We start from the raw sequence: 14837 nt of genomic DNA on the forward strand, positions 1-14837 counted from the left end.
CGTCAAGCGTTGAGGCTTTGAGGAGACAGTCATCGAGGTAAGGAAATATTATAACCCACTGTTTCCTGCAGTGTTTTTGAAGATTTCTTCTCCTTTTTGGAGGCGGGAGGGAGAGGGGGTGCTGCGGTGTGCGGCGGAGTCGGTGCCCAGGTCTGAGGCTGGTCCTAAGGACTTCTGCATGTAGGGACATTTTGGGGGGATGTGGGATTCCTCCAAACATTTTATACATTTTGCGTGGCCATCTGAGAAAGGAATAGCATCATGGCAGGTAGAGCAATGCTTAAAGCCCGGGGAGCCAGACATGTTGGAAGTGGCTGCTGCTGACAAGAACAAGGAAGTTTTTTTTTTGGGGTGTTTGTTTCTTCGAGAAAAAAAAATAGGGGAAGCAGTATTTAACTACTACTGGGAAACTAAAGTAATAAGGAAATTATTTTAAACAAAGGGAGAGAAAATTCTCTAATGAGTCTGCTGAGCTCCATCTCAGGCCGGGGACAGTAGAGAAGGAACTGAGGAGATCAGTCGCGCATGCATATTATTAAAACACACTCAATGCGTGGGGGCAGGCTCTGCGCATGCACGACTGGTACGAGTACTGCTGTCAAAATCTCGGAGTGAAGGCGCAGGGGTGCACCAACACCCGGAGTGGAGCACCCACAGGGACATCTCTCTAAGAAGTTCTCTTTCAGCCAGACTAGGCAGAGCACCACCCACCCTCCCCACCTTGAAAGTGGTAAAATACCAGGTTTGATAAGGTTCTGCTATGGGCACACTGCGCTAGCTTCTCTTTTCTTGCAAGACTGGGAAGGAATTCTTCCCTCACCGCCAGATTGGCAAAGGCAGAATGGCCTTCCCCACAGTGGGTTGGTGGGAGGGGATGGGGGGCTTGGTTAGGTTATAATATCACAACTCATTCTGTAAGTGTGGAGTGGATGTCCAGTGCAGGTACTCTGACACTCCGTAGGGAAGGGATACAGTGATCAGATAATTGGTTTTGTAAAGGATTTAAAGGAGATGTTTGTTAAAAGAGTGGAAAATAGGGTACGCTGGGGTAGGAGGCGGTGCTGGGGATTTGGGGAAGGGGTGGAGTTGGGGTGGGCCCGGGGGCAGAAGGGCACGAAAAAGAAAGGGGAGGCAGCCAAAAAATTTTTTTGCTTGGGGGCGGCAAAAATCCTAGAGCCGGCCCTGCCCTCTCCAAGGGTTGCAGCTGTCTGGAGGTGCCTGCCTTCCTCATTCACACCTCATTCATTCACAGGGCAATTGATTACAAAGTGGGGGGGAAGATCTTATTCTACTTCTAGCAAAAACACACTTTTCTTTTACCTTCATTATACTACCTTAGGGGCCTGCTATAACATATTACCGAGGTTCAATACTGCTGTTTAGGTGGGGCGGCGCTGAGGAAGGAGGGTTTGTTTCCGCGGGGCAGGTGGCGCGCCGTGGGGGGAATGTGTTTCGGCGGCGCTGGGGGGTTGTTTCCATGGGGCGGGTGGCACTCGGGGGGGGGTGTGTGTTGTGTTTCGGGGGGGGGGGCTGGGTGGCGCTCAGAGGGGGTGTTGGCGACGCTTGGGGGGTTTCGGCCCTCAGCTGTTTTCTTTGGAGTAATATGGCCCTTGCCGCTTTACGAGTTGTGCAGGCCTGGTCTAGAGTGACCTAGACAAATTGGAGGATTGGGCCAAAAGAAATCTGATGAGGTTCAACAAGGGCAAGTGCAGAGTCCTGCACTTAGGATGGAAGAATCCCATGCACTGCTACAGACTGGGGACCCAACTGGCTAAGCGGCAGTTCTGCAGAGGGGTATAACAGTGGACGAGAAGCTGGATATGAGTCAACAGTGTACCCTTGTTGCCAAGAAGACTAACGGCATATTGGGCTGCATTAGTAGAGCACTGTCAGCAGATCGAGGGAAGTGATTATTCCCCTCTATTTGGCACTGGTGAGGCCACATTTGGAGTATTGTGTCCCGTTTTGGGCCCTCCATTACAGAAAGGATGTGGACAAATTGGAGAGAGTCCAGCAGAGGGCACTGAAAAAGATTAGGGGGCTGGGGCATATGACTTATGAGGAGAGGCTGAGGGAACTGGGCTTATTTAGTCTGCAGAAAAGAATAGTGAGGGGGGATTTGATAGCAGCCTTCAACTACCTGAAGGGGATTCCAAAGGGGATGGAGCTAGGCTGTTCTCAGTGATGGCAGATGACAGAACAAGGAGAAATGGTTTCAAGGTGCAGTGGGGGAGGTCTAGATTGGATATTAGGAAAAACTATTTCACTAGGAGGAGGATGAAACACTGGAATGGGTTACCTAGGGAGGTGGTGGAATCTCCATCCTTAGAGGTTTTTAAGGCCCAGCTTGACAAAGCCCTGGCTGGGATGATTTAGTTGGAGTTGGTCCTGCTTTGAGCAGGGGTTGGACTAGATGACCTCCTGAGGTCTCTTCAAACCCTAATCTTCTATGATTCTATGGTCAAGACCACCAAATTTAAGTCTGGCAAGGGAGGGAGAATCACAGCAGCTATCAACCCAGATACTGTTTTCTATCCTTAGCAAGATACAGAGATGATGTTTCAGAGGTGATGGTTGTTAGTTACCCAATAGGATCTGTGCCTATTTCCCTCTTCCAAGCTGATGGAACAATGGAAAGAACACACAAAGCTGATTTTGGATATGAGCTGGAAGCTCAAGTTGAATGAATCCATGAGCTAAGAGCATGCAACCAAGAAACTACAGTGTACATGAGAGATATCACAGGTTTCACACAAATGATGGCTGGAGACAAATTCCATACATTCAATAAAATTGGCTACTGAGTACCTAAGGCCGGCCCTAACGGATTTGACAAAGCTAATTCTGTAATCTAAGTCTTTGACAGATGACAACAGTAACTCTGTGAAAACTGCAGAAAGGCAGCACCAGACAGGATCTAAGGTTGGATATAAGAAATACCAGTGGGTTGTGGATGCCCTGTGCCTCCATGGAAAAAGTTTCTAAACGTGGCATCCAACAATCACTTATAAAAGTCCTCTGTGAATACATGGGTCAAAATGCACCTGAGATTGTAGGAGCACACCCAACACAAACACTCCTCCTTGCTGGAGGCTTTTCCAACAGCGAAGTAGCAAAGTCTGTCACTAGTAGATGTGCTGAAGAAGCCCAAAACTTGTACAGTACTCAAGAGGAAGCCAACGCGAGGATGCTTCTGCATGCGTATGGATTTTTGGGTCTCGATGTCAAAGGAACCATAGTTTTTAGCTCACTTGATACAGCTGTTTTTGTCCTTGCTGGTCATTTTCCAAAAAAAACTGAGCACATTGCTAATGCATGGCTTGAAATTGGCACTATTACCACCACAATTGACAAGTGTTGCTTCATATCTGTACATGCAATTTGTTACGCCCTCACTCCTGACTTCTGAAACATATTTTCTGCTTTACACGCATTAATAGGATGTGACTGTGTCATGCCTATTTGAAATTGGGGAAAAACGATGTTTAATGTTGTCAAAACAAAGGGAGCTTACCATTTCACAGATCTTGCCAAATCAGGAGAAAGTGACACACACCCTGCAACTTCTGCAACAAGAATGTTGGTAGCATTGCTGCATGATCAGAGTGAGGACGAAAAAGGACGAAAGAGACCTGGATCGCTTGTGCCTCAATCTAGGCTAGTCAGGTCACTGACCAAGCTTCCACCAGGTGGGACAGTTTTGAAGAGCGTATCAAAAGAACATCTTGGCAAACAAAGATTTGGATGTCTTTGCTCATAGGTAAACCATATATTGGATCACCATTGCAACATGGATGGAAAAATGTGGATGATGAACTACTACTTGTATTCTTCAAGGGCCCAATGACATCTGAGCTTCTACAAGACCTTATTTGTGCCTGTACCAGTAGGGTCACTGCATAATCAACTGGGTCTGTAGTCAGAACAATCCTCCCTGCACATAACTGGGTACATGCCAAGGCAATGAAAACTGGGATACAGACTAACATGGCTACCCCCGATATGTGATAACCCAGAAACTCCTGACAGACATCATAATGAAGAACAAGATGATGTTGATAATGATGTTGACTAGAAATGTCACCGGCACTATTACATTTCAGTGATACTGGTACAAATTTATTATTAGATTTTGTTTTACTTTTTAAGATTGTTCTTGCAATGCTTTGAGGTCACAAACAAATCCAGTTTTTTGTCTTGAAATAATACATGTCGTTCAACTAACAAAAATGAATCAAAATATTTCAGTTGTCATCATTTTAACATGTTGATGTCATTGTTTATCCCCATTTCCATGGTAATAGTACCACTTGTCAGCTCCACACCATACCTCATCATTGGTAGACATAATTAACTTTTAAATGATTTATGATGTGCATGTATGCAGAGATGGTACATTAAGTCAACCAAATTGGTTGTGTCTGCTACTCTCCTAAAAGGAACACACCAAGTGCCCTAGCTGCTCACAACATTTACTCAGCAAATCAGAATGAACATGAACCTAATCAGTTTTACTCCTCTGACTCACCCAAATAGCTGCATGCAGAAACACCCAACAATCTGCTAATTTCTGTTGGGAATATATGATGAGAAGAGAGAAACAGAAATGACTCCTTCAGTTTATTGAGAGCCAGCTTCACTCTGTTGCTGCGGAAAGTGCTACAGGCAGCAGTAGAAGCACCAGCGTGAAGGGAACAGAATGAGGGCAACAAACCAAATAGAACAACAATGTGGGAAATACTATAAAGAAAGGACTAGAAGAGAGGAATGGATAAGAAACAAAATATCAGGGGAGCAAGAAGGAAAAAAAGTGAACTGGTTACAAACTGGTTAAATGAGGTGAAGATTATCTGAATTCCTGATATCAATTCAATTAACAACCATAGTTAATCTGATTGGTAGCTTAAAAAGAAATGCAAATATAAAATCTGCCACACAAAATTTTGGAATCCTCTCTACTTCAGTACAAGTGTCATTTATTTTATACCATGATTTGAAGTTAATGGGACTAAGCTCAATTTTGAGGGTTTACAAGATCAGACCTTTGATTTGACAGCCAAGATTAATTTTGATTACACTACTGAACATGGACAATGTGCAACACAACAAAAAGGCTTTTTATAGCTATTTTTTAATTTAAATAAGCTTTCTATTTTATTTTTTATTTAAAAAATGAGCTGCCAAATTCCTGATATCACCCAGTAAGTCCTATGCTACCACACTGTTTCTCAGTGTGGATACAGACACACTGTACAGATACAGAACATTCATCAGGGTAGGCAGTATATATTGGGGGGGGGGGGGGGGGGGGAAGAGGCGGGGAGGAACAAAACTGACTGCCTGCTGCCAAAGCTTTAAATTAGAGAATTATGAAAACTTATTCTCTTGGTAAATGAAAGTTTCTTTTCATGCACTGAGTAAGTATATGATTTATGGTAGATGGCTGTGGCAACTCATGTCAGGCATCTAGTAACAGTGTCCAGTGCACGACATCTAAGACTGTCAACAACATACCGCATTTTTAAATGCTTCTTGTTAAACGTTTGGCACTGGCAGATCTGAAGCGGTGCCATAGCACTTATACAAATGTTGGAAAATTGCCACACCAGTGACAAGAGATTAAAGAGCCCATGATTGCTGAAACACAAAGAATGGCCTGAGAACAAGAAATCTGACAAAGAAAGCACTGTAGAATCTTTTGCAGCCAGCACTCAAGTGCAGAAATTTGGAAAAACTCAAAGGAACAGAGTACATATAGGGTAGGAATTCAATACTGCAACATACTATCTCTGGATTTTTAAAACGTAAATGTGTCAGAAAGGGTGAAAAAATATATCAAAGAATGACAGAAGTTGAAGACGAAGGCTACACAGAAAATTTATTTAGGTGTTTTTTGTGCTTAGACATGCTTAGTAGTTGCATATAAAAAGTGTTACCAAAAAGAGATTTTGTCCGGTGATGTTACCCAGTTACCAGCACAAAAAACCCCAAAGAGAATATTGTTAGCCAAAAAGAGCCCGTAAGATGCGGGAAGTGCTCTTTCAAAGGATTTTATTATTAAGAACATTACGATACTAAAACTGGGAGATTATGGTTCATTGGTCTCAGTTTGACCTATTTCTTCCTTCCACTTAGAGGGGATAGTTATATATGTCTTACTGCATTATAAGCAAACAACAGAGACAGGGCTGGTGCTTTTCTTTTTTTTTCAATGTAAGAAATCAAAACAGTGCATCATCACGAACATCTTTATAAAATAAAAAGCAACACCGTGAGCACATTAAATAGATAAGAAAACTGCTATGGATGATCTGTTTTTTATATATTTATTTTAAGATAAATACTCAGCACCCTAAATAAAACTTAGGTAAGGAGCCATTTTATCATTTTTAAAGGCTTGAAGAGCAGTCCCTATGTGACATCCAATGATACTCTCTGCTCATGATATCACACACCCATCACTGAACAGCATTCCAGCACTGAAGTATGAAGCTGCCTTTCAGAAAAGACGGCAAGTCTACTTTCTGTTCCAAATTACACAGGTTAGTAGACTTCTATTTATATTAAATATTAAAATTGAATAATATAATTACTGAAGTACCCCCCATGTTTAGTTTCATATTACATTAAATTCACCTTATTCTCTCTCCACAGTCAATGTACTGCTGTATATTTATGTATATAACTGCGTGAGAGAAGTGGCTGGAGGAAACTGCTGGTTTTGGCAACTGGGTGAAGTCGAGACTTTTGGCACTCAAGCATGCATGGGTTATGCTTTGGGAATGTTGCACTCTAGCAGGGTATTTCTGCTAATATGAACAGCAATAAAACAATTAACAGTGTAAACATGTATAGTGTCATCTCTGTATTTCAGAGATGATAACCCATTGGGATTATTTCAGGGCAGTTTACACTCCAGTTATTGTTTCAGGGTCTGTGCAGAATCAAGAAAACACAATTGCATCAGTTTTCATTCAGTTCATATTTTTAAGGTTTTCTCTGCAATACCTAGGTGCAAGAAGCTTTTTCTTCTAAAGGAAAGCTTCAATTCTGAAGCACAATTCTGTGATAATGGGTGGATTACACCACCAATTCCACGACAGAAGAGCCAGCAGCCTGCATATTACTCAGGACCCTCTACTAAAATAGGTTTGGTATATTCTGTTGCAGAGATGCAACATTAAATCAGATTGTTTGTTCTCATGCTATATTTTACTACACTCCTAAATCTTTCAGGTACTTTCATAAGGTACAGAATTAATGTAAAATCCTTATTTTATTTATTTAAGAGCCAACAGTGTAAGTGTGGACCTAAATATTTACAACATTTTGTTACGGCAGTAATTTTTCATTATTTTGAATCCTAAATCTAATCCATTTGTATGGCCAACCTACACCTCTACCTCGATATAACGGTGTCCTCGGGAGCCAAAAAATCTTACCGCATTATAGGTGAAACCGCGTTATATTGAACTTGCTTTGATCCACCGGAGTGCACAGCCCCGCCCCCCCGCAGCACTACTTTACCGCGTTATATCCGAATTTGTTTATATCAGGTCGCATTATATCGAAGTAGCGGTGTACTGTGAAGTGGTCCTGTGCTATGCTTTGTTCTGACTGGTTTTCACTTTTCAGCTACATTTGTTTTTAAAATTAAGGTAAACAATTTTGTACTATGAAGAGAGTTGGGGGAAGGAACATTAGAGATTTTAAAAGTATCTGGTCACAAATAAAAAACATTTCTTCAAAACTATTGTGCAGTGATATTTGAGAGCTACAGATGTACAGTAGTGTACAATTATTTCTCTTCAAAACAAAAATGTACATTACCATGCCATGGTCAAATGTGAAAACACCAACATCACGTCCATGATGAATGTGATTCCGTCTGATAATGGGGTTTCCATGGTTTTTAACCCAAATTCCTGCTAATGCATTATTGGAGATCTCGTTGTCCTCATATATTCCCTGGGAAAAAGTAAGTAAAAACCAAAAATCAACAGTAATAAATAGTTCTACAAAAGTTAGGAGGGAAATTAGAAATAGAAAATACCTGTGCATGATCTGTAATATAAAGTCCAACATTTTCACAGTCGCTGATGTTACAGTGTTTGATAGTGGGACAAGCTCCCTGGCCACTAACACATACTGCAGAGCCCACTGGAAGAAAAGTGTACAGTTATCAAAGATTCAAAGTGTAGTGTATTTATAGATAGTTTGGCCCTACTCTTACAAGAAAACATACAGTATGCAATGGCATCTAAAATGGATATTTTAAAAATGTAGCATTCATTTAATTCCTTTTATTAAAGCAATGAAAAGTACTTTGCCCAGACAGGAAACTATTACCATCCCCATTTTGCAGATATGGAAGCTGAGGCAGAGAGAGTTTAAGTCACATGTCAAAAGTTACACAAACAACATGTCACTGGCAGAATGGGCAATATTTTGTATATTTATTTAAGTTAATAAAAAAATACTTCATCCAACTTTTCACACCCTCACTGAACAATATGCAGAAGAAAAACACAAGATACAACAAAACTCTGTACACTCTCTCAAGACTGCTAACTACTCCCCCACTTGAGTCTATTTACACCCTCAGTAATCTATCATCTTCAAGGGCCTGGAGCAATCAAATATTTTGTATCATGCCAAGATCATCAACAGAGTATTGCACTGTCTAACTAATGGGGAAGAAGAGCAGGTTCCAGAGTAAGGGGCTCCTTTCCAGAGACACCCTTCCACTAATCTTCAATGGGGCCAGGATCTCATCCATGATGACTGGTAAGCAGACATCAATAATAACTGTTATGCCCTCCCAACATGAAATATCACCATCCAAACAGACCAGGGCACTCTGTACCAGCTGTAGTTTCTAAATGATATTCAGGCATAGCTTTACATAGAATGCATGGTAATAATTTCAAAGTGACTAAAGCATAGATAAATTATAGCAAGGTCTGCATCCAAAAGGACAGGTTCTAGCCAAATATAATTGAGAGGGAAAAATGTTCATGATTAAGTTTTGTGCTGCATATGGACTAAAAAAAATTCTGTTCACTGCAATTATCCTATTTCAGTAACAGTGTTTAGAATTAATTTAACAGTGAAGAGGACACTAACCTGTACAGGTACTTCGAATGATACAGTGATCTATTATTGGGCTGCAGTTCACGGTAATCTCTAAGCAGTGGTGTGCATTGTGGTGTTGAGCAGATTTGTCATCAGGATTGAACTAAAAGAATAAAATTTAATGTTTCGATATTTTATAAAAAAGCATAATTTTGGAAATTATTGGAAGTTCTACTAAGGTTGCTTACCCTGATTGTCATATACCCAACGTACGCATCTTCAGAACCCTCCATAAAAACGAAGGTGGAATCCCTAGTGTTTTCTATTATGACTTTATCTGCTACTTTTCCAGGTGCTGTAAACAAGAAGTTATTTTAAAAGCTTACTCTTTTCCTATGAAAACTGAAAACAAAGATGATGCAATTTCAAGTTCTACAAGTGAAAAAAAAGATGCGGATTCTCAGGCATATTTACATTAGGAGCACTTTACCATATAGGAATATTGGTATACTATACTGGAAAAGTGCTCCTAATGTGGACACAGCAATACCAGCAAAGCTGGTGCTTTGCACTGGCATAGTGAAACCACTCCCCATGAGCAAAACAAGCTATTCTAGTAACAATGCAGTTTTGCCAGTATAGTTGTTTACCACCTTCTGCCAGTACAGCTGCATCAGTCATAGGTACAAAGAGGATCCCTGACCTAGCTACACCAGCAGAAGTCTGTAGGATAGATGCAGATATACTGGCATAAAAGTGCCTTTGCTAGTATAGCTTATGTTGTTCAGGGAAACATTTTTTTTTTTACTGGTGTAAAAACCACACCTAATACTAGTATTAAATATATACCAGCAAACCTTTTCTAGTACAAACTTGGCCCAGGAGTTCTGACTTCCAATTCCCTAACTACTAGGAAATTGTTCCCCATTAAAACAAACCAGAAATAGATAATTCAATATTGGGCTCAAACTTGTACTATTGTAAAACAGTTACAACCTGGTGCTGTATATGGTCTGGATTCTAAATCTTTTTATTAAGACTAAATACATAAATTCAGTACACCATCACATAGTAAGTTGATCCTTGCTAATGCATGCATATTCTTTACAACTTTTACAAAACCAAAAAAGTGGTATCTCCTCATGTCTCACCACATACAGACAGAGTGCTGTAGGAAAGTCTATTTTTTATACTTAATGTATTAAAAATGTACTACAGTTTAAAACTGAACTACAGTTTACAATAAATAAGTGTTAAGCTTTTCAAAGTAAGTGTTAAAAGAATGCTTTAAAATTGCTAATCTACAAGATGCAGTAACTTGAAATGTGAATAGCAAGGTTCTTCAGCAATCTTTATACTGAGTCTAGACAAAAAGTGTTTGCATGTTATTGCTGAAGAGTCAGCAGAGGGAGCACAAGTTTAAAAAAAATATTCTTATAGATGTGTTGACCTCAGTGATGTTGGTGCTCAAGAACAGTAGTAAACAAAAGAGCCAATTTAATGTCACCACAAACTGGAACTGAAATAACTAAACCAGTTACAATTCACACTTTTAGTTATTTTGGTACAAGTCTGTATGGAACACTCTTATTCAGAAATAAGGGCTTCTCTATAGTTTTTATATTGCTATAACTATATCAGTTTAGAAACTTTTATGAGAATAAATCATACTGATAAGCATACTTATAGCAGTAAAATTGCATCCCACTCCAGAGGGTTGTACCACTAACTATATCAATCCAATATACTTATAGCAGTACAAAAATATGTTTAGACTAACCCTAACAATATCCACCCAGATTTGCATCAAAACAACTAGCCTGAGGGAATATTACAAACAAAGAATGAAATGAAGCACTTTAGTATTCTTTGTAGTTCTACAATACAATGGCATTGCTAAGTAAACAGTAGAGAGCTACTTCTTAATCTCTTCCTCTGAATCATCATATAGCTGTGCTTGGTACAGCGATAGGAGAAGGAATCCTTCTGCTGTCCATGGAGAAGCAAGGACCACTATCCTTGAACCACTATCACAGTAGTGGTATTTCAGCTGCAGTAGTTCCTGCTGCTGTGCTACTCTAAATAGAGTTGGTGAAGCACTTGGAGGAGAGGAAGGTGATCAGGAACAGTCAACATGGATTCACCAAGGGCAAGTCATGCCTGACCAACCTGATTGCGTTCTATGATGAGATAACTGGCTCTGTGGATATGGGGGAAGTGGTGGATGTGATATATCTTGACTTTAGCAAAGCTTTTGATGCGGTTTCCCACAGCATTCTTGCCAGCAAGTTGAAGTATGGACTGGATGAATGGACTATAAGGTGGATAGAAAGCTAGCTAGATTGTCGGGCTCAATCAATGGCTCGATGTGTAGTTGGCAGCCGGTATCAAACCGAGTGTCCCAGGGGTCGGCTTTGTTCAACATCTTTATTAATGATCTGGATGATGGGATGAATTGCACCCTCAGCAAGTTCACAGATGACACTAAGATGGGGGGAGAGGTAAATATGCTGGAAGGCAAGCATAGGGTCCAGAGTGACCTAGACAAATTGGAGGATTGGGGCAAAAGAAATCTGATGAGGTTCAACAAGGAGAAGTGCAGAGTCCTGCTCTTAGGACGGAAGAATCCTGTGCACTGCTACAGACTGGGGACCGACTGGCTAAGCAGCAGTTCTGCAGAAAAGGACCTGGGGATTACAGAGGACGAGAAGCTGGATATGAGTCAGCAGTGTGCCCTTGTTGCCAAGAAGGCCAACGGCCTATTTGGCTGTATTAGTAGTAGTGGACCTTTGCCAACAGATCGAGGAAAGTGATTATTCCCCTCTATTTGGCACTGGTGACGCCACACCTGGAGTATTGGGTCCAGGTTTGGTCCCCCCACTACAGAAAGGATGTGGACAAATTGGAGAGAGTCCAGTGGAGGGCAACGATTAGGGGGCTGGGGCACATGACTTATGAGGAGAGGCTGAGGGAACTGGGCTTTATTTAGTTTGCGGAAAAGAAGAGTGAGGGGGGATTTGATAGCACCCTTCAACTACTTGAAGGGGAGCTCCAAAGAGGGAGCTAGGCTGTTTTCAGTGGTGGCAGATGACAGAACAAGAAGCAATGGTCTCAAGTTGCAGTGGGGGAGGTCTAGGTTGGATATTAGGAAACACTATTTCACTAGCAGGGTGGTGAAGCACTAGAACGGGTTACCTAGGGAGGTGGTGGAATCTCCATCCTTAGATGTTTAAGGATGGAGATTGTTTAAGGCCTGGCTTGACAAAGCTCTGGCTGGGATGTGATTTAGTTGGTGTTGGTCCTGCTTTGAGCAGGGGATTGGACAAGATGACTTCCTGAGAGCTCTTCCAACTCTAATATTCTATGATTCTATTATTCTAATCCACATAGCAGCAAATCAACCCAAGACAACTGTAAACTTTGCTGTATACACAAAGGTGAAGGGAGCCAGATCTCCCCTCAGTTATGCAGTACCTGGGACCTTCCCGGGGCAAGGACAAGATTTTGCTCTTAAACCAGATTTGATCTTTTTCTGTTGCCTGATGACATGTTATGTCCTCTTCTCTATCAGGCAGAAAAGTCCCAATCAGAATGAAGCAATTTTCACATCCCACTCTGCAAACATGATTTCCATTTTGATTACTCCAGAGCTGTGAATATAGCCTGTCACACTTCCCTAATGCTACCCTCTTAACCTAAGGTCATTTGGCTAGGGTAAGGGTCTGTACTGGTGTCATCATGTCATGGAAAAATATTTATGAGTACACAATTTGTACTTCCTATGTCACAAGTGCCAATGTTACAGGTAAGTAGGTCAAACTAGCAAGTACCCTTAACCTGGGGAGGGGATCCAGAAACCTTACAGCTGGGCTGAAAACAGAAAAGGAATGGAGTTGTGGGCAGGAGAGGAAGAAGCTAGAAAACCCAATTCCAGAACACTTGCTCCTCAGAGAAAAAAGGCAGCCCAAGGATGACTGCACTAAGCACTAGATGCTCAGAAACAACATTGGCCAATGTGGACAGATTCAGGAAGCAGCGCTTCAGGAAAGCGTGTACCAGATGTCAGTTCAGTATTTAGTTCATCTACAGATGCTTCTCTCCTCTTTCTACCAAGGAGGTGATTGTAGGATAACCCTTTAATTACACTGCTCTACAGCCAAAATGCTTCTGAAATAAATGTAGTCAAACTTTACTAATTCTGGGTCACTGAGAACGAAAATGATGCTTAAAATTGTTGATTGGCTCCAGTTTTCAAGATATGCTATTGGGTCAGTATATACGACCCTTGACTTGGGAATGGCGGAGGATAAGTGAGTTATAAAGGGAAGGGATCTCAATTTAAACCAGAAATGACTAAAATACATCTTTGACTGGATCTATGAATAAATGTATGACTGGGTTTGGACAGTACTTGTTTTTTAGGCAAAACAATGAATGATGCAATCTGAAGCTGGTATCGCGTCATACATGATATGAATTGTATCATGTTATTCCTAGAAGTCATGGATGATGCAATCATAACGAAGCTTACATCACTCTGCTGAACAAATTGCCCTATATCAGCTCTAGAAATCATACAGTGTCGTGCTCTCTTATTTGTCAGTGTTTGATTTTGCAAAGGGACACATTTCTGTTTAGCCAAAATGAGCAGAGATGCCTCGTACTTGTGTGAACAGTGCAGATAACTTCTGCTATGTTTGCGGTGAAGTGACTTTTGCATCACAAAAGCACAGTGTAACCACTATGGTTAAGAAAGCCTATCACCTTTATTTTGGCTGCAAAATTGGAGATCAGGACAAGAGGTGGGCCCCACACATATGCTGCAACACTTGTGCAACAAATCTTCGCCAGTGATTGAACGGGAAAAGGAAATCTATGCCTTTTGCAGTGCCAATGATTTGGAGAGAGCCAACAGATCATACCAGCAATTGTTACTTCTGCATGGTGCCTCCAGTTGGGAAAGGTGTGTCAAAGAAGAAAAAGTGGACTGTGCATTATCCAAACATTCCATCAGCTATATGCCCAGTACCCCACGGAGAAGGACTGCCGATTCCTGATGCACCAGAATCATTCTCACTTGAGTCAGACGAAGAGGAGGAAGAGGATGAAACTTCTGGTCCTGAACCATCAATGTCACAGGACCCACATTTTCTCCCATCCTCCTCCTCTGAACCACACCTCATAACACAAGGTGAACTGAATGACCTTGTCAGGGATTTGGAACTACCCAAGAGTAAGGCAGAGCTGTTGGGCTCCAGACAACAGCAGTGGACTCTCCTGGCAGGTGATATTAGGGTTTCCATGTTCTGTGACTGTCAAAAGGATTTTGTCCCATTCTTCTTCCTGGAAGGTGATCTTGTAGCCTGCAACAACATTGATGGTGTGATGGCAGCCCTCAACATCGTTCACAATCCAGATGAGTGGAGACTGTCCATTGATTCATCAAAGACGAGTCTTAAAGCTGTTTTACTGCATAGTGGCAATGTTTTGCCATCAATTCCAGTTGGTCATGCAGTCCATATGAAGGAAACCTATGACAACATGAAACAACTTTTAAGGTGCATAAACTATGACCAACATCAGTGGCAGCTTTGTGGCGATTTGAAGGTTGCTGATCTCTTGCTTGGTCTGCAGACTGGATACACAAAGTACTGCTGTTTTCTCTGCGAATGGGATAGTCGTGCAAGAGATTCCTACTACATCAAGAAAGATTGGCCACTCCGACAGTCATTGGAGCCTGGGAGGAAAAGTGTTCAGCATCC

At 41.4% G+C, this 14837-nt stretch overlaps 1 protein-coding gene across 4 annotated transcripts in view; it reads right to left on the reverse strand.

Moving 5' to 3' along the window:
- FBXO11 (F-box protein 11) overlaps positions 1–14837 on the reverse strand; it is a 180475-nt gene that overhangs the window by 39524 nt on the left and 126114 nt on the right. For all 4 annotated transcript variants that reach the window (XM_054022810.1, XM_054022809.1, XM_054022811.1 and 1 more), the window contains exons 8-11: positions 9324–9430; positions 9127–9238; positions 8054–8160; positions 7831–7968 (exon numbers count right to left, since the gene is read on the reverse strand). In XM_054022810.1, the coding sequence (XP_053878785.1) occupies positions 7831–7968; positions 8054–8160; positions 9127–9238; positions 9324–9430 (464 nt within the window). The remainder of the gene's footprint in view (positions 1–7830; positions 7969–8053; positions 8161–9126; positions 9239–9323; positions 9431–14837) is intronic.

Source organism: Malaclemys terrapin, chromosome 3, assembly GCF_027887155.1.
Source record: "Malaclemys terrapin pileata isolate rMalTer1 chromosome 3, rMalTer1.hap1, whole genome shotgun sequence".
Lineage (NCBI taxonomy): Eukaryota > Metazoa > Chordata > Testudines > Emydidae > Malaclemys > Malaclemys terrapin.